The 24,002-nt window shown below is 48.4% G+C and overlaps 2 protein-coding genes across 5 annotated transcripts; both read left to right on the top strand.

Moving 5' to 3' along the window:
* The first annotated feature begins 206 nt into the window (after positions 1–206).
* On the top strand, positions 207–8,738 carry MLN (motilin). Its single transcript, XM_009977733.2, has 4 exons — positions 207–323; positions 1,836–1,952; positions 3,347–3,455; positions 8,617–8,738. Exons 1-4 carry the CDS (start codon positions 207–209, stop codon positions 8,736–8,738), a joined length of 465 nt encoding a protein of 154 aa, XP_009976035.2.
* A 519-nt stretch (positions 8,739–9,257) lies between these two features.
* Positions 9,258–23,690, top strand: LEMD2 (LEM domain nuclear envelope protein 2). 4 transcript variants are annotated; one of them, XM_086627325.1, is made up of 10 exons: positions 9,258–9,546; positions 10,630–10,785; positions 12,097–12,137; positions 12,844–12,919; positions 14,189–14,265; positions 14,916–14,995; positions 17,285–17,430; positions 18,485–18,586; positions 18,678–18,780; positions 19,965–23,690. In XM_086627325.1, the coding sequence occupies exons 1-10, from the start codon at positions 9,294–9,296 to the stop codon at positions 20,113–20,115; spliced, it is 1,185 nt and encodes a 394-aa protein (XP_086483451.1). In that variant the 5' UTR covers positions 9,258–9,293; the 3' UTR covers positions 20,116–23,690. The 4 variants fall into 4 exon arrangements, 3 of the variants coding, with proteins under 3 accessions (XP_086483451.1, XP_086483449.1, XP_009985125.2); XR_015222892.1 differs by having other exon boundaries at positions 9,294–10,785; positions 19,965–22,346; positions 22,660–23,690; XM_086627323.1 differs by having other exon boundaries at positions 9,294–10,556; positions 10,596–10,785.
* The last annotated feature ends 312 nt before the right edge of the window (positions 23,691–24,002 follow it).

Below are 24,002 nucleotides of genomic sequence, written 5' to 3'. Positions count from 1 at the left end.
TTTACAGAAAAGGGTTTGAGAGGAGAATTGTCAGTCAAGGCACTTCTATTCTCAGCTCAGGAGCAACTGGAAGAGTAAATATACCTCTAGTTAGCTGGTGGATAAATTAGATTGCAGCTGATCAAGAGCTGAAGGGGTTTCTTGTCAAATGGCCCTCTCCACCATCACCCTGGTATCTTCTTTCTTGTGTGATTCAGGCTCTCGCGATGGTTTCAAAGAAGGTGGTGGCCAGTTTGCTCTTGGTGTACGTGGTGTCTATGTTGGCTGAACAGACCAAAGGCTTCGTGCCCTTTTTCACCCACAGCGACTTCCGGAAAATGCAGGTAACCCCTAAAACCTGCAGAGGCTGGAGCCCTGAACAGACCAGGAAAGGTGTTTCTTCCTCCCTCGCCCCCCAAGCTCTGCCAGTGCCCACTGTGCCACTGGCATTCCCATCACCTGCCCCTTCTGTTCAAATGGGAGATACTGTGATATTGACAGTCTCTACTCATGAGAGTAGAAAGGAAGAGCCTGGACACCTTTACATAAGAGCTGCAAGACCTATGTCGGTTATCATCTGCAACTAGTGGGTCTCATTCTAGAGAGAGAATTTCTCATTCAAGAAAGAAACTTTCCTCTATCCTAGTGGCTTTAATTTTTATAGAGAACCTGCAGCCTCCCATCACCATACTGATGGGTCTTTTTGTTGTAACAAATAATTAACCATCCTCCAGATGGTTGTCACCTCTGGGTTGTGCACAGAGAATGTTTTTCCTTTTGATGTGAAACTAATACTGTTGAAAGGTGGCAGGCAGGCAGCCTCAGAGACTGCATCTTCTTAAACGCAGCCGAAGTGAGCTTCCCCCGCACAACACAACCCATTGATACTGGGAGAAATCTTATTTCCAACACCTATCCACTCGCTGGATAGCAATTGCTTTTTGTGGGGAGCACAATCATCCTTCAGCCTTGTTGAGGAAGATGATGGGGACCCATGCACGGTCCTCAGATGGATTGTTCATACATCATGACTCTCGTAGCTATGTGTCTGCTAGTGATTGAGGGTCTTCTAGATGTACGTGGGTGAAATCAGTCTTCCAAAGGCTGCCTCTCCTCCTCTGAGCACGCATTCAGACCAAAGCAAGCACACAGCAAGCAGTCAGTTTGACACTGAGCACAGCCTTCGCTGCGTTTCACATGTCCTGTCGTGTCTGTCATATCCCACAACAACTTTGTCTTTTCTCTTTGGGCTGGGAAGAAAGGGAGGGTCCTGAAGCCAAGTTTAGCCCCATAAATGGGAAAGGACTGACATTACAGACCTGAAAGAAAGGCTGGTGATATGTAACCTCTCCACAGAGCTCTCCTTTTGCAATAAGGCTGTGCAGGCATTTATTAAATTCCATTGCCACTGCTACAGAACTGAACCAGGACGAGGCCTCTGGAATAGCTCTGTAAGGTCAGCGTACTTGGCTACCACATCCTGCTGACAGTGTTATCTTGCACGGATCAAAGGAGTCTACAAGTGTCAGGTTTGCTACAGATCTTTATGGGCAATCCTGTAACCCGACCTTACACCCAACACTACATCCTCTGCTGCATGTCAGAATTGCAGTCCCCAAGGCCGTGCTCACCACAGCTGATGGGTCCCTTCCCAGTGAGCTGTGGCCCTGGGGGAGGATGCTGCATGGGCTCCAGCCAGCAGTTAGACCCCCAGTCCCTCTGGCTTTGTGCCCAGTTCCGCAGGCTCCTGGCTGCTGGGCATCACGCTGCTGATACGGTGCAGAGTGGGTTTAGTACCCGGATGATGCTGTGTCCCAGCACCACTGTCCCATTTTCTCTCTGCTGTGAAGTTGCAGGAGAAGGAGAGGAACAGAGGAGGGCAGAAGAAATCCCTGACCTCCGTGCAGCAGCTGGAAGAGGAAGGCTTCTCTGAGCAATCCGGTGCAGATGTCAACAAGGTCAAGATCATCCAGGTACATTGAACCGTGCGACTCTAAGGAGCCCACGAGGATGCACAGGGGCACGGGTGGCCCAAGCATCAGCTCCCATGGCCTGGCTACAGAGGAGTGTTTGGGGACACTGTGTGAGAAGACAGTGGGTGTTATCAGGGAGCTCACAGACAGTATAAAGGAATAGCACCTGCTTCCTGCCAGGCAACTGAGCAAGGTTGCATCAGAGAAAGGTTTTACCTCCCCACTATAAGTTATCTTGGACATTCAGCAGCCTGCTCACCCCTCAGACCCACCTGGCTTCTCCCTTAGTATGGGGAAGATGGAAACTGCATGAGGTCTTTCTTTGCCATTCAGTGAGCACCAGCCAACTGCCAGGCAGTAATTTGCAGCTCTGCTTCGGGTCTGGGTTTAACTTGTCACATTTTCAGCCAGCTCCAGATCAGCTGCCCGGTGTCACCTCCGATCTCACAGTCCTCTGCACTGGCAAGACCTTATTTATAAACTTGGGCCCATACAGCCGCACCCCCTCGAAGTCTGTATACAGAGCAGAAAATTGCCAATTTTAGGGATTTAAGTGCCAGTCTAAGCCCTCAAAGGCATGCTTACCTGGTTAGCCAAGTCTGAAAATTGTGCTTTTCCACTTGAATACAGGGAAGTCTTTGCCCTGTCCTTGCAGCTGCCCCTGCGGTGAGCTCAGCCCTTCTCTCTGCCAGCAAAAGGGGTGCATAGGTCCACCCCAAACTGCAGGAGAGACTGAGCGGGACAGGCAGCAGGACAAGCTAGGCTGGAATTTGGCCAAGATGCAGGTTAACGTGCAACTGCTCTCGCAAACGTGGTGCACCAACAATCAATAACAGGATTTAAACAGCAAGGATTCACAGTTCAAAGCATTAAATAACTGGCATATCCCAGCGTCTAATACCCCCTCCCTGCTGCAACCACAAGCCCTCCTGTGCCTCCAGCCATGACTGGAACAACTCTATTTACTTTGGGTACATCTGAGGCACAGCTGGCTCGAGGTCAGGCAGTCTGGAGGCAGGATGATGTCTCATCCCCAGCCTTTGCTAAGGTAGGGTGCTTCACCAGCATCAGTAAAGCTGATGGCTTGAAGGGTCAAGGTGTGAGATAGTGGAGGATTATAAGGTTCAGAAGTTATTTTCTTCTTTACAGTCTCTGTTGCCAGGAGGTACCTTTATCTGTGTTTGAGTCAGCCCACAGATGATCCAACGCCTGAAAACTTTGGCACTCTGAACAGCACAAGACTTCACTGACTTAAAAATGTTCCTTTTGCTTATATGAGAATCATCCTCTTCCCTTCAAATCAGCCACAGACCCTCTATAGACTTGAGCAAACTGGAGTCAAAGCACCCCAGCCTGCCTCCCTCTACTCCCTTCAGCTTTTTCTTCCTCCACAGCTAGCCGTTCCTCTCAAAGCCAGGATGTGGCTCACCCCAAGGCAGCTGGAAAAATACCAAGATGTCCTGGAGAAACTGCTAGCGGAGATGTTGCAGGACACCCCAGACGGTACTGTCAGAAGGTTGATTTCTGCCTTGGGAATTCTGCCTTTCCCTCCTCTCACCAGCTCATCATCATGGAGATATTTATATTCTTCAGAAGAGCTTTTGTGTCATGTTTGCTCACTTTGCAGAGTCCTCGGACACCCCACCCGCTCTCATGTACACACTCTTCTTCTGGGAAGGTCATTCACTCCCTTAGGGTGCTGTCTGTGCCCTAGAGCTGATACTGACTGTTGGCATTGACTTCCCAGCAGCTCCCCTTGGTGCTGCTTCCCAATTCCCTCCTCCTCCTCCTCCCCAAAAGCCTTCATTCTTCAGGGTGCAATTTCCAATAGAGCTTATATCACCAGCTACACCTGCGGGGCAGCTCAGCACCCGCGGTCAGACCTGAACACCTTGCTCCTCGCACAGGGGCTTAACACTGACAATTACAGCCAGAATTAGCTGCGATTCGAGGTGTCGAGTGCTAACGAATCCAGCCCTGGGCTGTGCTCTTGGCATGTTGGAATTGCAAAAGGGAATATCCAGGGGCAGTATGTGATGCAGCTGTTCCTGCCTGCAGACTTGGAGGGTGGTGGAATGGGTCTCACTGGTGTTATCTATGGACATTTGTCTTATTTGGGCTTAAATGTCCCAAACAAGAGGGTCCCCTCTCTCCCTGTGGGAGCTGTTAATCCGCTTTGACTGTGCTGATTTCACTTTACCTTCTGGCTTTTTAGTTGGATAGCTGAGGAGGAGGAAACAATATACAAAGCCTAGGAAAAGACTGAATGACAAATTTAAGGACACTTGTTCTTTCCTCTCTTTTCTTTTTAGCTGACTGATATCTTCAGAATCAGAAAGTGATGTAGCTTGCTGAAGCTAAAAGACTCCACTTATGTATGTGATATCTGTAAAAGAGATTAACAACAAAATCTGAGGTGAGGTAATAAAATGCGCAGCGTAATTAAATGGAGGATCTGTGTCTTCTTTTCTGCATGCCTCTCAGCCAGATGGCAAGCAGCAAATGTGGGAAAGAAAAGAGGGAGGGCTTCCAGCTCTAGAGAACATCACTGTCCTTCTGAGAAGTGCAAAGCGTGTTCTGAAACCTGAGTAATTAATCTTTGTGGATTAATAAGTTTTAACCCTCCCTTCTGACAATGAGGGAAACTAAGGCAAATATTTACCGGATCTCCCAGCCAAACTGGTGACACAAGTGTAGCATGAGGAGTGCTGCGTGGGGGACCTGGGTGTCCCTAACTGGGCTCCCTGCTCTGGACACGGGAGGGCACTCTCTTCCACACTGCTGGGAGAAAGCAGGAACCCTGATTCGCAGTTCCAACCTGTGCTCTTAACCCCCTCTTACTCACCAGGCGATATAAATCTAAATAACATTGTGAGGAGCACCTCTCCCATAACTATGATGCCAACAGGCACAGGGTGTGTGAAACAAGGCAGAGCTCCGGCCTTATTTCCGCCTCTCAAAGAAGTCTAGAGGTGAAATCGTAATTCTGCCTGAACATATTGCTCCCCATTTACATACCTTTGGCTTATTTTAGAGCTGCTCCTCTATATTGGCAGCAGGAAATCCAACATATGTTAAGTAAGGACAGATGAGATCAATGGTGTGTATGTGAATATATCCAATTTCAATCCAATTTTATCCTCCCAACCTAACACAAATTCTGTTCTCACTGTGGCTCATTTAAATAGCTGTGTTTGTGCTAGAACAACACTCCTCGGAATGCTCTCTGCCGCGAGCCATCCCTTAGGAGAAAAGAAATCTCCCAATGTATAATGCAACATCCAGCATGGAGTGGATTCCAGCTTTAACATTTGATTCAAAGGCACACTCCGAGTCCGTGGACTGATCTGCTCCGTGTAACTCAAAGTTTGCAGGGATTATTGCTGAGGCAGGTTGAGGTATGAAATCACTATAAATGAGTCTGAGCAGTTGGAAGACATAATTAATAAATGCTGCTTAATAAATAATTAAGACATAATTAATAAAATAAAATAATAAATAATAATAAAAATAATAAACAAAATAATAAATAATAATAATAAATAATTAAGACATAATTATTTTATTCCATAAAATAATACATTCCAGTAGGCTGAAAGTGAAAGCAACTGCATGTACTGCTGGCCTAGAAGTTCAGTCAGTGCAAATCAGTCTGCAGTGGAGTGATATCCATGGGAGATCTGGCAGGGAAATCACTGGAGGAGCTGTACCACATTTACAACAGCGTTCAGGAAGATCAGAGACAGGGCTCTGTGCTTCAAAGGAGGCACTGTTGACTCATTCCTTCTGAAAGACCCAAACCTTTACTAGAGGTATAAATCTGCCCTGCCATGGGAAAACAAGGAGAGTTTTTCCCTGGAGGGGAAAACTGCTCCTAAAAACCCTACATAAGCTCCACTGCAGGTCAGAGCTGTTTCTATAGCATTCCCTCTTGCCCAGCTCTCTCACTTAAGTGGTTTTCCAGGCTGACAGCTCCCCTATGCCATCTAGGAAGGAACGTTGCCAAGTGACAGCAAGAAAGAAAGTGAACATGAGCCTCTTGGATTTGCTTCCTGGACCATTTCCCACCACAGTGACGGTGGGGCTGATGCTGCAGAGAGTTCCATAAGGAGATTCACTGATGTGACTTTGCTGGGATCTCTCTCTCTGCTCTTACATTTGGACTCAGACAAGCTGCAGCAGCAAAGGTCTGCTTTTTACCCCGGCCTTCAGTTGTGCCAATGGCTCTTCCCAGTTGACCCCAGCTATAAATGAGTTCGGGGATGTATGGCTGGTTGTGACAGTAACTGTATGAACCCCCTGTCTTGTCCTGCAGCAACAACTGTGCTGTCCAAATAGGCACCAAAGTGCAAGGGGGCCTTCAACTTTTGGAATTAAGTTCCTTCCAGCCTCAGGGGCTTGAGTAGTGGGTAAGAAGCAGATACTCTTCCACTAGAAGAAGATGGATGGACCCCAAACATCCTCCCAGGTGTGACTCCCACTCTCAGGGCTATATCTCTTGTTAAGAAGCAAAATGGTCCCCAAGCTGCAGGACAGATCTGTATCCGTAGTACCCTGGAGGACTGCTTTGGCAGCCAGCAGCACCCAAGTCCATGCCTGCAAGCAGGTAGGAAGATCTTGCCCCTCCAGAAACCTAACAAGAGTTTTGTGGCAGGATGAGCAGCCGAACAGTTGGGGGAAAAAGAGGCAGGGAAAGGAGAAGAGAAAAGAGTGAAATCAGCACTGACTTTCTACCCTAATACGCAGCTCGGCAGGCTGAGGACATGACATACGATCGGGAGGATGAGAAGTGGTGTTCTTGGGTCACACCTGTGCTGCGGCTGTGAGTGACAGGGTGTTAAATTGGCACCATCGGCTCCCAAGTAAGATTTGACGCTTCCCCTGGTGGCATATGCAGAACTGTCGTCCAAATGCCATGGGCTAAGAGGAGGGGGTGGGATGGCAGGTTTTCTTCAGGGGTTGGAAGGGTTCATCTGCTGCCCATGCTTTTCGAGGTGCAGCACGCTCGCCTCTTCAGGCGTCTTGCGGAGATGGTGCAGATCTATTTCTACCGGTCCTGGCTTCTCCTTCAAGAGGAGAAGCAGACGGCATGGCACGCCTGCTCTTCCCATTCCACAGCTGAGTCACTGCCAGCAGGACTGAGGCAGCTTCTGGGCTAGCAGGGAAGGTGGAGGCTGTCCTTTCCTTGCTGTCCCATCTTCCCACATCCATCTCAGGATATTTACAGCCAAGATATTCGAGAGCTGCACCGTGGGCTGGGAACCGGCTTTTCACAGCCGAGCATCTCTGAGCATCACAGCCCATCTGCAACATCCACAGGTCTATGCTCGCCCTGGCAGCCTTCGCTGCTGCCCAGAGCTGCGGGTATGATGAAAGGGCTGCAAAAAAAACCCAGAAAATCCACTGACGGCCTCATCATCGGCACTGTGGGCAGGGTGATGGGAACAAATAGGTGCTTGTCCGTGGGGACGCAGGCTCTGCCACGTCTGAGGGACAGAGGGCTGTCTTCTGCTGCTGCTTTCTCCGTGGTGTCCAGGTACCTTCCAAGGATGCTCCCAAGGGTTGTCTTCTTAGGGAGGAAAGGAGAGAGGTCATGGATTTCTCTGCACAAAGAAGAGGCATCTGTTCCTGCTGAGCATCAGTGCTGCCAAACTCCCTTCTGCGAAGGAATCACAGCTTTTCCCCAGCCCTCCAGTTCTCCAACACCACTCCCATGTTCTCCACTCTGAAGGCCATACAATGAGGCTGCTGAGCCAAGCTCTGTCCTGGTGTAACTTCCCTGACCTCCAGAAACACAAGAAGCTGAAAGGATGGGTCAGGTGGGGTTTTTTTGCTGTTATTCTTTTTCTCCAAAGCAAGCGGAGTGAGTTCACTTAATTCACGGGCTCGTATCAGCTCAGGCTTAGATGCCAGCATGCATCTGCATGTCTAGGCAGAGCTTCTCCAAACTGAAAGCCATGAGCTTACAGAAACTGTGTAGTAAGAGCACATTCTAATTCTGTATTTACATTAGACACCGCTCCAAATTATTAGCTGTCAACTGTGCTTTCCAGTTAGTGAGCAGGGGAGGCTCAGCTTAGCACGTTCACACTCCCCATCGGAACTAAGTATGCTCTTTTAATGGGCGCCCTGGTCTCTACTAAGTGTATATTTGTTGTTGCCAACCAGCTGAACAAATCTTAGCATCTTGTTGTTGCTTCCTCGCGTAAATCAGGAAGAGGGAGGCGAGGTTTGGCTGATGCCTTAAGCAAGAACTGCACAGCAGCAAAGCGTGCATGGAAGGAGGGGTATCTCCAAAGAAGTTTTTAAGTGGTGAAGGCACAGCTGAGCATCCTCAGCACCGTGGTAGCAGGTGGAGGGGTCCAGGCTGAGCTCTCCCAGAGCCCCACCAGCTCCCTGCTGCTGCGGGTCCCGCTCCAGAGGGACTGTGAAGTTCCGCTGCTCCGGTACCATGCGTTGATCATAAAAATGGCGATGCACAGACAGCCCGCACGCATTCATCACTGCTTTTTCATTATCTTTAATTAAATTTCGATATTATGCCACCGTATTTCAGCCACTTTCATTACTTTCTTTATAGGCGGCAGCAGGAAAAAGCAATTACTGTACATCACTGCCCTGCCAAAATAAATTTTCAAGTCAACGCCTGGTTTTGCCTTTCTAGGCTGCGAAGTGTGCGAGGAACCTCCTTCCCCGGCAAATATCCCGCAGACCCAGATCCTGATCCTGCTGGAAGCGGTGGCAAAGCTCCAGCCCACATTACAGGTACCAGTTAAATGGCTGTAACCTGGCAGCGATGAGAGGGATGAGGAAAACGCATGCAGGAGGTGGCAGGTGGCTGGGAAAAACACTTCTTTCTCCTCATAAGTGTCCCTAAAAGTATCGAAACACCAGTGCAGCTTGGCAGGAGCATGATGAGAGGTGCTGCACCCCCTGCTTGCTCCTGAGCAGAGTCCCTCAGAGCGATGGGGCAGTGACACCGGCCGGCCCCACACATGGAGGCAGCTTTTGCCCTTCGCTGTCTCCATTTCTTTGCCCTTTCCCCTCTCCTCAGAGGAGCAGCAGCTCCCCACGGGCGCCATCCCCTCCCTGCAAGGGGCCCTGACCTCCCCAACATGGCGGAACTAGTGACCCGCCTTCAAGCGGCGCTTCCCCTCGACCTTCTCAACATGGCGTATTCCCCCCCCCCCCCCCCCCCCCCCCCCCCGATGGCTCTGGCCCCGCGTTCGCCCTTCCCAAGATGGCCGCCCCAGGGGCCGCGGCGCGCCCCTCCCAAGATGGCTCCCGCGCTTCCCTGCTCGCAGAGCGCTTCCGGTCGGGCCTGGTGTCGGCGCCGCGGCCATGGCGGAGCTGACAGACGCGGAGCTCCGGAAGGAGCTGGTGGCGCTCGGCTACCGGCCGGGGCCCATCACCGCCACCACCCGCAAGGTCTACGTGAAGAAGCTGGGCTGCCTGCGGGCCGAGGCGGCGGCGGCCGGGCGGAGGGGGCGCGGCGCCGCACCGAGCCCGGCCCGCACCCCCGCCAGCCCGCAGCAGGCCTCGCCCTTGCGGCAGCGCTTCGGCTTCAACGCCGCCGCCGGGGCCGAGCGCGACAGTGAGGAGGAGGATGAGGAGGAGGAGGATGATGATGAGGAGGAAGGGCGGCAGCCGCTCGCGTCGCGCTGGCTGACGTCTGGGAAGGGCAGCGGGCTCTCCTGGGGGGGCTCGCGGGGGTCCCCGCCGGGCAGGGGCGGAGGGCGCTCCCGGGCTGAGGGCGGCCCGGCCCGGGGCAGCGCGGCGGGGCTGAGCTCCCCCTCGCAGTGGGACGCGGCTGCGGAGAGGAGCGGGGGGCTCGGGGCCGGGCCGGAGCCAGCCCTGGGCAGGTCCGGGGGGCTGAGCCCCGCGTCCCGCTGGGACACGTCTCCGGAGAGAAGCGGGGGGCTGAGCGCTGGGCTGGGGGCGTCCCCAGGCGCGTTTCGGGGGACAGGCACCGCGTCCCAATGGAGCGCGTTTCCCGGGAGAAGCGAGGAGCCACCCCTGGATGGGTCCCGGGACTCGGGCTCCTCATGGCAGTGGGGCGCAGAGAGGAGTGGGGGGCTCAGCGCGGGGCTGGGGGCGTCCCTGGACAGGTTTCAGGAGTCGAACTCCACGTACCACTGGAGCCCCTCTGCAGAGAGAAGCGGGGGGCTCGGCGCCAGGGCTGGGTCGGGGGCATCCCTGGATGGGGTTGGGGGGCTGAGCTCCACGTCCTCCTGGGGTACCTCCACGGGCTGGAGCAGGGGGCTCAGCTCCAAACCCCTTTCCAGTGATGAGAGCAGGGATCTGAAGTCCAGGAGCCATTGGGGTATCTCGGAAGGAGGGATTGGGGGGCAGAGCTCCCGAGCTCATTGGGAGACAGCAGGGGAAAGGAAGGGGCTCTCCAGCAGCCCATGGAGGCGGGAAAGAGAGGTGACTCACTGGGGCACCTCGGCAGGACCTGGGGGTTGGAGTCACCACTTTGGGAGAGGGAAAGAGGACTTGGCTTCCAGTGTTCAGAAGGAGGCGGACAGGGAGCTGAACCCCAGCAGCTGGGGACGGGGATTGATCCGGCGATTCCCGTGGAGGGCTGCGAGCGATGCAGGGTCGGCCTCGGGGAACTGGTGGGAAGCGTCCGGAGCGGGACAGGGAGTAACATCCCGCCCTCACTTGTTGCGGTCAGCCCCAAAGCAGCAGGCAGGAGGAAAGAGCAAAGGCGTCGAATACTACCTCTCCCAGTTCCTTTGCCTTGCCAGCTTTGTGCTGCTCCTGGTTTTTCTGGGCATCCTGGTGGTGAAGATGATTGGGTCAGGCTGGCTTGACAGGAGAGAGGAGAATTGTACGTGCACTGGTTTCACCCTGTTTTTAAACTTTATTCCTCACCTTTCTTTTCTGCTTTCCCTTTATTGACTTCCATCACGTGTAACATTCTCATTGCTGTAACTTGACATCCCTGCTTCTGTCCCTATTTCCATCTCCCCTTGCTCATGGGAAACCCTGTTAATCATGGAAAGTAAGTCAAGTGTGTGCTTTTTTTTAAATGAGTTTGGTCTTTGGTTCTTCAGAACCGTGGGCTTTATGGAGAGTGACGTTCCTGCTAGGGCAAGGATGTGTTTTATGATTGTCTGCTGTGTAACATAGTGCCTGCATGATTGCCCGTTGTGCGTTTTTAATGTTGGCCACTGCAAAGCTCAGCTCTTCGTGGCCTCATCCTGGCCACGTGAGAAGTCGAATTGGCACTTTGGCACTTCAAGTGTGGCAGAGCTTCAATGAGAAATGAAAAGGGGCTTCCCCGTCACCTGGATTTTGAAGCAGAGTTTCCCAGCCAGAGCAGATGGAAATACTGTCACTTGATGGCTTTGAACTGAAAGAAGAAGGGGGTTGGGGTGTGGTTGGGAAGGTGCGAGTCCTGAAACTCGGCACGTTGTGCCTGTAGGGGTGTGTGTGCTTTGCATGGGCTGGGAAAGCTGTTTCCTGCTTCCCCAAAGTCAGAATAAAACTCTCCAGTGTCATTGAATTCCTGAGGCACCCTTTACAACTTTTTTAGATATTTCAAACTAATGGTATTTTGAGGCAAGAAATCTTGCAGCGCTGCTGCAAATACTTTAAATTCTGGGTAGTTAAGATTGCTAGAAAGTACTGCATGGTGGACCGGTGTATATCCAGTTGTCAGGGCGGGAGAGAGATGCTAAACCAGCGGCCATAAGCTGCAGAGCTAACAGCTGCAACTAAAATAAATCCTCTGCTTTTGCCTTGAGGAGGCTTGATTTAAATCCCTGTTATCACCTTGATATTCCAGGTGACCGTGGTGTGCAGCAAACGGCATTGCTAGATTGTAAAATATCAGCGTGAAGCACGGATAGTAAAGGAGCCTGAAGCAACTACCTAAACAAGAGCTGTTAAAACATTCAGACCCCAGTTCTTTCTTTCCAGCTGAACGGGGTTCCTGATTTGCACCAGGTTTATTTGTTTCACTTTCAGTGCCAAAGCAGTGTGCTTTGAATGCACTATTGGCATAGCAAGGTACCGTGCAGAGTGAGATTAAGAATAGGCTTTAAAAGTAGAGCTTTCTTTTAAAAAGATAATTACTTTCTTGATCAAAGCTCTTGTTTTGCAGCCAGCTAACTCGCCCTACTCTTCTCTCTCATAGTTAATCTCCTGCCTATGGATTGTGACAAAAGAACGGATGATGTAAGCATATATTTATTTATCTTCAAGTATTGTGGATAGGGGATTCTCACAGAAGGGTAATTATTCTAGGTAACTTCCAGCAATATCAGCATCACTGTAAAATTATCAGTTCTGTTGTTCTACGGGAAAATTGTGACTCGATGGGTTGGAATTAATGGGCCAGATTAAATTAGAACTGTATATGAGACTCTGAAAGATAAAAATTTAAATTCCCAGTGATGTGAATCAATTTCTGTAATAGTTGTAACAGAAGTGGTATTGGTTTGCAATAAAGCTGTGTTCAGCTCTAACAATGCAAGATTTAATCCAGTTAATTCTCTGAACTCCATCATAAAGTGTTTGTACAGCCCTGTTTCTTTTATCCTAATGTATTATGAGGAGAGAGGAAATTTCGTGTTGGATTCAGAGTAACGGTTAGTCTCCTGTGATGTTCTGGAGACAAAGAATCCATCTGTGGTCAGTCAGGTGGGATGTCTGCGGGTGCAGTCTGGGCTGGGAGAGTTGGTGGCACGTTCAGAGGATGTCCTAGCTCAGTTTTGACTCAGAAACTGTAGATCTTTGCTGCAAGTGTGTTTAATTTGAGCTAGTGGTGCATGACGGAGCCAAACCCCACTGGTGGTATTTCATTTTGATATTTTTAGCTGGTCTGACCACTGTTCTGTTGCTGCTGGTGTATTCATGTTCGATACCTGTTTTTGACTTTCAGTTCTGTCAAGCTAAACAGAAGGACGTAATAATGAACGTGCTGCACGAGTTGTATAACTACTTGTCCGTACAAGCTGGTAAGTTCCAATTGTCATTATAAAGCACTTATGAGCATTCAGCAAACTGCCTCTCCCAGCTGTCTGGACATTTTTAACCTCAGTTTGAAGAGAGGGGTTTATGGAACAGTCAGTTCCACTTGAAGAGCTCTGAGAAAGTCAGGTAATAGCAAAATAGAAAAAGATGTGTTTATTTTTATTCTGAATAGTGCTTAGCTGATGCACTCATATCACTGTGCTCTTGTGGAGTGGTCCTTATTTGCACTTGATATATTGGGAATTTGAGGTAGAAATATTCAGCTTTATGGTTCTTTTCTACCAGCATCTTGAAATTGTCTTCAAGACACTCAGAGCCAGTAAACATAAGCTGATGTGTTCTTACAAATAAACTTAAAGCGACTTAAGAAATTGCAGCTCTTTGCTGAAATGTGACAGCTGATTATGTGAGTGCCTCTTTTTTTTTTTTTTTTTTTTTTCTCGGTGCGAGGTAAGACAGGCTCTCTTAGCTGAAGAGCTAACTGAGCACCGTAGTTCTGCCAGCCCCTACTATATATGAGGAAATCCGGTCTATAACTAGTACTTTGTGATGGAGAAGGCTGCTAGAAATTCAGTGGATGAGTAAAAACTTGTTCAGCAAGGTGTATAATAACCAATAAAAGCACTTAAGTTCCAGATTCTAGATTTTAGACCTCAATAAGGCTGAATCCTTTAGATACTTAAGCTGTGCAGAAATTCTAAATCTTTTCGAATTAAACTTCAACACCTGTGAAATTTCCACCAGTTTCACATAGTCTCTTAGTTTAGTCAACTTTGTGAAGCTAGATTTAGAAGATTTAGCTCCTCACCAGTATTTCCTTGCCTGGGTAGAAGGCAGAGCTGTGATTTAGGCTCCTTAGAAGCATTTTGAACGCTGAGCCTTAACTCCAGCACTGCAGTCTTTGATACCGGGCGGAAGGAGCTCCTCTGCAAGGCATTAGGTCAGAGAGGTGGTGATGTACTCTGCAGGGGGGAGAAACAGTATTTTTTGCCACCCTTCATTCTTCGTTGAGTGGCTCGTACGCTGAAGCGTGAGGTTTGATTGCCCTTATCCAACCTATGTGCAGTGGCTGAGCATTTTATTAATAGTCATAATCTTATCTGCCTGCTGGATAAATCTTACCTTGTAATCATTTTGCCCAGAGCTGTAGCTGATTTTGAAGGATAGCCTTTGCAGATGGTTCAGTGTATTTCTGAACTGTTAGAGGGCTTTTTTTTTCAGCACCTTATTTCTACTTTACTTTTTTTTACCAGGTAATTTCGAATGCGGAAACCCTGAGAATCTAAAAAGCAAATGCGTTTGGGTTAGTGAGGCGAAGGATCACGTGGTGGTGAGTAGGCTGTGAACAGCTATTGTTGTAACGTAGTGCTTAGTCTCTTACAAGGCAATAAATAATAGATACTAAAGCGATTCGCCATCTGTTTTACTTCCTCATCCTGTTTTGATTCTTTCCCATATCTCTAGCTTCCCCTTTGGCCAGTTCTGTTCTCAGCAGTTCTTTTGAAAATAATCTTCTCCTACATCTCTGATTCAGCCCCTGTAAATCTAACTTAATGGTTTGTTGTTTCACCATAGTCATCAGTCTTCTGAAACCAGAAATTTCCCTGGATTGAGGGCTGGGCAGAAGAAGGATTTTTCTATACCCCAAAGTGTCAGAAGACAGACTGCTTTGATCTAGCGTTCCATTTCTTTCATGGTAAACTGTCAGTAAGATTATGTTGTATTTAGTGGTTAGTCTTAACAGTCTGGGATAGTGTTATTTTACAGAGTGCTTCATGCATCAGCTCCTGTAGTCGGAAGACTTGAGTCCAGACAGACCTTCAGATTTAGTTCTCCTTCCTCCAGCTTGCAGAATTATGATTAGAATTAACCCAGGGACAGACCGTACAAAATGAATTCTCCCTCTACTGTAGTGAAATAATGTTACTGATTATTTTAAATGAATGGAGAACTAATCATCTTATGGATTCTTCTGAACAGAATATAACGGGTAGTTCTCCACAGAAGTTTGAAGCTGCCCTGCACTGGATACTAAACAGTAACAAGGACTTAGGAATATGGTAAGTGGAAGCCCACTCTTGTCAAAGTTATGTTTCTTGGTGTTGGCTGATAGATAATTTGACATCCTCTGTGGTGTGCCCTAAAAGCTCCCGTACCTCATTACATTTCAGAAGATAATCTGGAATTGGCTTTGTCAGTGCTTGCTAGGCAAGCTTCCAAATGAAAAGTGCAGCCCCGCAGCAAAAATTGGCAACTGAGCTCATTCCTTGGGAGTCTGTTTCTCAGCCTTTGCCCTGGGGGACATTGCGTTCATGAACGCGCTGTCTTGCAGATGAGGCGTAAGTCTGAGGTCAGGGCTGTCAACGGTTGTGTTGTGCTTCCTGCAAGGTTTAGGAGTGGTGGTCCTGGTGCCCTGCCTGCGGTCCTGTGACTACAGCACGTTTCTTAAGCTTGCCCATACAGTCACTTTTCCCAAGATAACGTCTCTTCGTTACTGTTACTGGAGACAGAGCTTTGGTATTGTGTGGAACCACATCCTTTGACCAAAGGGTTTATTGGACAGCAAAGCACTCTCTTCACCACCCAGCTTTGGGATCCTTTGGAGCAAGTCCCGATGAGGAGGAGAGGAAAATGAATTGTTGAGTGGTATCTTTTCTTTAGTGTCAGTTGTGTTTCTGGCAGAACGCACGGCACGTGTTAAAATGGACTCGGTAGGATGTTGGTCAGTCATCGGTGGGGCTTTTTTCTCTTGGGTTTCTCAGCTAGCAGTCTCTTCAGTACATGAGAAATAACAGAAATACTAGTTTTTTGGGGTAAAAAAAATACAACACAACCACAAGCTAATGAAAGACTGTTATCCAGAGTCCACAGACATCGTTATCTTCCTCTGGGAAGTGTGGGCTGCCTCCAGTCAGTGTTAACTCTGAAGTCTTAACGTTTGTTTGCATTTTAACATTGCTAAATGTATCTCTGATTAAATAAATTGGAACAGTAGTAACACTGGAGTTGGTGGGCATAGCCTGCATGAATTCCCACTGCTCCATTTTTCTGTAAAAAATTTCTGCAGCTGCTGCTGTGATCTAAGCATCAGTGTCTGCTGCTTTGATTATTGGTGTGTGGCAAATTCCCAGGACAGGACATAGTTTCCTTAGTGGCAGGTTTGGATTTGTAGGTGGGCTGGGATCCAGAGTTCTCAAATTTGTATATTTTTATGCAGGAGTACTGCTCATGTCAGGAGCCATGTGATACAATATACTCCCATTTTTTTATTTTCATAATTAGCAACTCTGCCAGAGGTTCTCCGAACGGATCCACTTCCACAAAGTCTGCCTCGTGTGCAGAATGAGCGTTCAGCACGCTTAAAAACCTGCGGGTGGCATCTTTAGCAAACACTGCGTGAGATTATTCTTCTAGGTGCTAGTCTGAGAGGCAGAACTGAAAATGAGCTCTGCACTGGGTGATTCTGCTGCATATTTTAAATATTTTCATGGAATTTGGATTGTAAATAAGACAAGGGGGTGGGAAACAACTGTGTGTCTCCAGCTACTGTAGAATCCAGTAACCAAATACAAGCTGTCAGCAGTTTGAGAGCTGTGTACTAGTAAATTGAGAAAATGTCTTTGTCTAATAGGTTATTCATCGCAAACCTAGAATGAGTTAGTAGCTTAAAAAAAAATAAAAACCCCGTTAGTCCAACTCCTCTGAATGTGATGGCTCACTTGGATTGCGTGGTGCCTGTTGGCTGAGAGGATGGAACGAGGAAACGGTGTCCGTGTGGATCCGTGCACAAGGAAGTGAGTTAGCACAGCGGGTGTGCAGGAGGGATTTTGCAGGATGCGTTATGGATTTTGCCGTGAGGGTGTGCCCGTGTCTCGCTGCAGATGCAGTTGATGCGCTGTCACTTTTCTGGCCAAACTGTTGATGCTCATCTGTACCGAGGAGAGCAGCACAACCTCCACGGACACTCGCAGTCCCTGCTCTCTCTGCAATTGCTGACGAGCGACTCAGTAAACATTTCCATTTCTCTGTGCTGGGAGGTGGGAATCCAATTTAAAGTTTAATCTTCTGCACGCTGAGAGGTGCTGTCAAAGAGTCTGCAGAGGGAGACTTCAGTTTACCAGTGGGAGTTCCAGCCCTGCTGCCTTTTCTAAAGCCATATCCATTCCTTGCTAAGCAGCCAGTCCCAAAATGTTCTGGAAAGAGGAGCTGCAAGGATTTTGGTGTATATTCTATGTGATGTACGGAACGCTTACTGCATCTGCAGTCTGTTTGTTCTCCCTGTCTTGATTAAAGACTGCAATTGGAGTGTCTGCTCTCTTCAGTGAAGATTTTCTGCCTCTTTCCATCAGGTTGAAAGGCAGAGACCTTTCGGAACCAGTTACCAAAGTGGAGGAAGTGTTCTGTCTCGAATCGGCCCATCCACAGATGGGGCTCGGCTGCCGTTTCCGTCGGGCAGTGGTCACTGCCATTATGAACCTTTTCCTGTTTTTCTGGAGTAAGTCATTGGTGTTAGCAGTCAGCTTCTCCCCTTGCCAGCTGTAGAGAAGAACTTGTGTATGCACACACATTCTCCCAGCCATATGAAATTACTAACAGAGGTGAAATAAATCTGCTGATGAGTTAATTTCTAATTAACCTTTGTTCTGGCAGCAGAGGGAGACCTGCAGACCTGCTCTTGTGCTGTGAGTGCTTAACACTTTAAATCAGCAAGCTGATTAGCTCTCCGGGTATTCCTCAAGTACCCATTACTTTGGTCTGCAAAATAAGTATGTTAACCTACCTAAAAGATTCGGTTTTTTTCCTTTCTTTTCTTGCACTAAGCTGCAAAGTCTTCTAGCCTCCTTAATAATGACTTGTAGCATTTTGGGTGTTAGAGGTTTTATTGGAATAGTCTGTCATGCCCCAGCTGAGACAGAGGTCTTACTGAGCGAGGTGATAACGAGAGATGTGTGCTGACTAGAAGAGTTTATAATCTAGCCAGACAAGGTGGGGGGTGAAAGGGGATAGTTATGTTTATTGTAGAGACTGAGATACTAAAGTTAGCTCATGTCGTAACGGGGGCATTTGTCAATGCTAAACCTTCAATATAGATCTCCTGAATTTTGGGCTGGCGCTGGAGCCCCAGGCTTTATTTCCTTATCAAGCAGCTATCTTCGGAGCAGTGGAGCTTGACAGTCCTCCTAAGTGATTGTTGAGGGGGAGGCCTCTAGCAAAGAGATAGCTCTGGGACTTGGAGAATTGAAGCCCTGTGGTTGTGCTGAGGTTTCTGGTGTGAGAGGGAAAAAAACCTCTGTGATGAGGCCTTCTGACCACCTCTTCCCACATCCACGCGTGCTCTTCTGCTGCTGGTGTTGTCAGTACCAAGGGTTTTGCAGGGCACAGCTGCGCTGGGGAGCAAAATGAATTGCTTGGATTCAGTTCCAAGCAGGCCTGGGTAGCAGGGAGTGAAAGCTGCCTCTAGGGTAAGGCAGTGTCAGAAATAAAACTGCTAGCATCCAGCAAGTACGTGTCTGTCGGTTATTGAATTCTGTTTGTTTTTATTCTTCTAGGTCTGATAACTCTTTGGGGGATCCTGATCTTCCTTAGGTATCGCTGGCGGAAGATGGAGGAAGAGGAGCAAGCCATGTATGAAATGGTGAAGAAAATCATAGGTATAATCCAGTAGCTGTGTAAGTGCAAGCAGCCCTGTTCTTCTCTCTGCAATGTCGAGGTCTCTCACCATTCTGTCCTCCTGCCCTCCAGCTGTTGTCCAGGACCACTATAAGGAATGGGAACGGAACTTGGAACGTTACCCCTACGTCGGCATTTTCCACGTTCGGGACAGCCTCATCCCTCCTCAGAGCAGGTGAGCTGGATTTTATTCATTAAGGAGGGCTGTCAGCAGCACGTTATCCAGCTCAGCTGAAAACCTCCGTTACGGGGCGACGGAGCATGAGCAGAGAATTGATGGGAAGCTGGACTGCAAGAGGAGTCTGTCTGGCCTTTCAGTTTCTAAAGGATTTTGACATCACTCAGGCTATGTCTTAACCTGCTGCAGATTAATGTGGCAGTCCTGGGGCTGATATTTCGTGCAGTCACACAGGTGTATTGTCATTGTTCTGTCAAACCATAATTGGATTTTGTTTTGCTTAGGCATGGAGCAGCTGATTTTCTCTCTTTCATCTAATGTGTGTAGAACGCTCTCTGCTTTCTCAGCCGTCGTGCCTTATTCTCCAGACAGGTGCTGTGCTTTTCCGAACAAACCTTCCCATCAGTTGAACAGGATGTTGGGAGGCTCTTCTGAAGTGGTTGTGTATGTTGCTGCCTGGGAATTTACCAGTTGGAGTTGGGCAGCTTTGAAAGGGAGATGTAGGGAAATGGCTGGTTTTGGTGCTTTTTAGAAAAGCAAGCGTGGTCGAGAGAGTTGCTCTGTGGGTGGTGGGGCCAGGGAGCTGCAGCCTGGTTCTTACTGGTTTATGTGCCACTTGCTCTACCTCTGCAAGACTGTTTTTTGTGTTTTGATTAAATGAAGCTACTTTGTTCTCCTGACGGCGCAGAATGCTGCGTGTGCTGCAAAGTCTTAAATATCCTCACTGTATCAGGCACAAACTCTTTCTTCCTACTTGTGGTGATTTCATTTGTTTTGAACTGATCTCTGTGTGGTACCCAGAATTACTAGACATGGATTCAAACCTGGGGTGAACTCCAGTTTGTCCTCCCTGGTCTGAGATGTCTGCATGCAGGAAGGATGAGGGCAGTTTGTTAATCGAGTCCCTTCGCAATACAAATTGAGCTTGAAATTCAGGGCAGTCATCAATTACTGATCCTGACAGAGGGTCTCGTCTTCTCCCCTAGGCAGGACCTGTGGTGTTACATCCTGGTCTGAAATTGCCTCTAAACCAGAATTCTGGTTTAATCTCCTTTACTGTCTGCACAGGGAACAGGAGGCAGCTAGCAGTAGCTTGATCAGCAGCCACAATTGCTGTAAGCAGGAAAGCACAGTGAGGGTATGATTCTAATTTATTTTCTTTTTGTTGCCGTTCCTTGAAGAAAAAAAATGAAGCGGGTCTGGGAGAGAGCTGTGGACTTTCTGGCTTCAAATGAGTCACGGATTCAGACAGAGTCGCACAGAGTAGCAGGAGAAGATATGCTTGTGTGGAGATGGACTCAGCCTTCTTACGTCTCGGATTCAGAGCACTGAAGAGGAGCAGAAGTTGAGCAGCTGTTGATATGGACCTCTGCAAGGGGACAGTCCCTTCTCTGATGGTGGGAAAGAGCAGGTCACGGTCCTAATCTCCTAAGGTTGGGGATTGCATGTATCTGTTTGCTCTTCTTTCTGAAATCTTCACACACAAAAATTCAGGGCAATAATGTTGGCTTGGAAAGAAGATGGTCTTGAGCTGGTGGGAAGCTAGAATTGCACCAAAGTTAGCCTTCCAGCAGGTATCTGGCTTCCGTAGGCAAGCAAACCTGGAACAACTCTTTAAAAAGAAAAATGCCTATCTAATATTGAGGGACTTAGGATCTCTCTGAGAAAGGTTAGGTATTTTAAGATTTGACCTCAATTCTGCAAAGGGCCAACTGGTGGCAATGTCCATCAGGGAATGTGTTTAAAGAAGATTAACATTTCCCATGGAAACATTAGGGTGGCAGTTAAGATGCATTTTGTTAGAATTTGTTTTTATCAGCACAAAGACAGTGATGAAAGCACTTGCTGCTTCCTAACGAGGAAAATGTTTGTGTCGGCTTCACCCTTTAAAAATGGGGAAAAGAGGGAAAGACAGATGAAAGTAGCCCTAGAGGGAGGGCAGTCTGACGTGCCTTGGTGGTCTGGGCTGGGTTGGGTGGGATGGAAGAGTGGTTATGACCCTGTTACACTTTTTAAGTCTGCAGTCTGTGTGCTTCATGATTTCTGGGGGGTGGGGGGGAATTTGGGTGGAAAATAAAGGATCTAGAAGCTTTGAAAGCGCTTTCTTGTGGCTGCAGCCAAAGGGACTGCTTCGTGGGCTATTAAAGAGCAGCTTTGGAAAGGCTTTTGGGGCTGAATGTACATGTTTATCCTGGGCAGCTGCAATGTGTGTGCCGTGTGTCAGAGCGAGATGTACCATGCGTGGAGTGTCAGCACAGGGATTGCCAAGTCAGTGTTCCCGCAGCCTCACGACAGCTACAAGGAGCAGGGATCAATCCTCTGTTGGCACTGCAGGCATCATATGTTGTGTCTCTCATTGTTTGGTTACTTTATTTTCCTTTTATGTCCAGCAAACGTGTGTTTGTTTCAAAGAAAATAGCACCAGTGTGTGGCAGTTTAGGCTAAGCAGAGATATTGCTAATCTGCTCTTCCCAATGTTTTAAAACAGCTGCCCAGCTCACCACTAAGACAGCAGGGGCCAAATTAATTTCTGGCATAAGCTGGTAAAACCTGCAGCGAGAAGCCGGTGTGGATTTGAACCTGTGTAACCAGTAGATGTTCTCCTTAGCGTCACGGGTAGAGTGTGGATGCTTGCGTTCATCTCTGCCGCTGGATGCACGGAGAGCTTCCTCTCCAGGCTCTGGGTTGGCTTAGGACAGCTGCCGAAGCCCTGCTCCCCGCTTTGCAGGCTGGTGATGCCACCTGCAAGGTGGGCTCCTTGTGCCAGTCCCTGCTCACCTCCCAGCATGGAGTCTGCACTTCTCTGCCCCACTGCTGGCTTTGGTGGGGTTCCACCTGTGCACCCTGCAGGCTGCTGCAGAAGGACTGCGGAGACTTACGTACCTCTGGCTGGTGGTCAACCAAAACCAGCGGAGGGAGCAGGTTTCTCCAGGAACAAAACACAGGGAGGTCCTTCCCATTAAATGGGAAATATCCTGTGTAGAGTTGATTCTAAACCTGTATTTTTGTTCTGGTTGCCAAGGTAAGGTGTTTGAACAGAAGAGGAGACTCAACAGCTCTCTTCAAGACAATGACCAGCTTCTTCCACTGTTAATAAAGCAGGAGATAAAATGAAAGCAGCCTTAGTTCTTCTAAAATGTTGCAGCAAGATCATCACTGCTGCCGTAGGAATTTTTGCAAACACTGGTGCCTACGTTCTTAAGTCTTTTTAAAATATTTGTGGGGTTTGGGTTAGCCTTTTTTAACCGTCCAAATCCAGAAGTGAGGAGTCACGCATTGCAGTCATCTTTTTGTATTTAACTTGTTTTTGTAGAATAATTTTCACTAGCTTGGTGCTGTTTAATGCTGAATTTAGCCTATGTAAATCAATATATAAAATAAATTTATTACAAATAATTTGTTACCTTTATTTTTATTGAGGAGTCACAGATTGTTCCAAGTGCTTGTGCTCAGGCAGATCAAATAGATCCTGCTCCGGGGAGCTTGTGGTTTCCAAGAATAAGACTGAAGATGGCACGGGGATTGTATGACAGCCTAATGAGACAACGTGGATCCTTGTGACGGTCGGTGGTCTCGGCGCAATAGCCAGCACTCTCAAGTGTTTGGGTGTAAATTAAATGTGTGTTTTGGGAATAGCTGGCATTAAGCAGAGGGGTGTATGAAAAGCAGTTGGCTTGTTTGGCTGCGTTTTGTAGAGATTGACAGCTTGGAGGGTTGTGAAACTGTAACTATTAGTTTAGCAGGTTGATGGGTGTTCCTGTGGCCTGTAATAAAACAGTTATTTAAAGCAAGGAATGGGATGGTGCAATAAGTCTGTGGAATTGAGTGAGGGTGCCTCAAGCTTCATGTGTTTTCCACTTGTTCTCTGGAAGGCAGATCCCTGCACGTTGCGTGTCTGAAGTCAACAGCTGCTGCAGAAGATCTTGAGTCTGGTCTGAGCTGCTGATCCTGTGTGTTGTGGCAACCTCAGGCCGTGGTTAGCTCGCCTGTTTTTTGGGACGTGGTGTGAAGTGCCAGGTGATTGTATAGGAGGACTGGGGAGTGGTGAGGGAAGTGTTGGATACAGCACTGGAGTGGGATGGATGTCCCTGCCTGCCCTTGCTCCCAGGCTGTTGCTGGTCGCTGGATGTATCGCCTCCCTCCTTGTGTAACGGGTCAGTATGCTTTAAGCAAGGCTACTACAAAGCACTGTAAAAGGGGGGGGATGTTTATGTCAAGGAAAAAGGCAAAAAGTCAAATCTTAGACTATTTACCAGATCCCCGAGGTTTCCAAGGTTGCCTGGTGAGTAGAAGACACATAAGTGTGTCGTGCTGGCAAGGGAGTAGTCTTTAGGGTCCATTTCCCTGAGTGTTTTCGGTTCCTCTCTCACCTGGTGTCAGTGACTCAGAACATGTGCTACCACGAGTTGCACCTTGTTTCTGGAGTAGCGTGAAGGGCACGAGTAGTCCATGAATCATCATTGTGTAACTTCTGTGGACGTGGTTGACTCACTCGTGTTTGGTTAGAGAAAAGTTTAATTAATCTCATAATGTAGGTCTGGATGGCAAAGGGGGAGGCTTCCACTGGTGCAGAGGGAGGTTGGCTCCGTGGTGGCCACGGGAGTCGGTGGGAGCTGGCTGCCTCCTCTGCCGTTGAGTTGTTGCTAAAGTATGGGAACAAAAGGGAATGCAAAGCTTAATCTCTCCTCCAAACCTGCATTCCTGTTCAGATGCTTTTACCCAGTTTAGGTTGCTAAGTTACAGCTGAAATATATTCAAGGTTAGGAAATAGTCTTCAGTTTGGTGTAATTACATGTGCCGGAGGATGTTTGCTTTCAGCCACGCTGCCATGATGGTTTCTGTGATAGCCTTCCCCCCGTGTCCCTTCTTTCATTTGCTGTCTCGAGAGCAGAGCAGACCGGTTTCATGCCGCACTCGCTGCACAAACCCTATTGATCATTTCTGTGGTTCCAGCAGTTTTCCCAGAACCCCAGGCCCGCTCAAAGAAGAGGGAATAGCTGTGTTCTTCATCCCCCTGCCCTGTTCTCACAACTTGCATATGCTCAGCCACGGTTGCCAACATCCCCTTCCCACTTTCTTGCAAAGTATTAAGTTTCTATAAATAAATTCTCCAACGGTGGGCTGATAAAGCCATCGCATCCCCTGACTGTCAGAAAGGAAAATATGTACCAACAAGGAATCTAAAATAAAATTTGCCCTTTATCTTTTCATTTCCTGCT

This window comes from Tauraco erythrolophus, chromosome 27 (assembly GCF_009769465.1).
Source record: "Tauraco erythrolophus isolate bTauEry1 chromosome 27, bTauEry1.pri, whole genome shotgun sequence".
Classification (NCBI taxonomy): Eukaryota; Metazoa; Chordata; class Aves; order Musophagiformes; family Musophagidae; genus Tauraco; species Tauraco erythrolophus.
The sequence above is the reverse complement of the archived record's forward strand: the minus strand, read 5'-3'. Positions and strand labels throughout refer to the sequence as shown.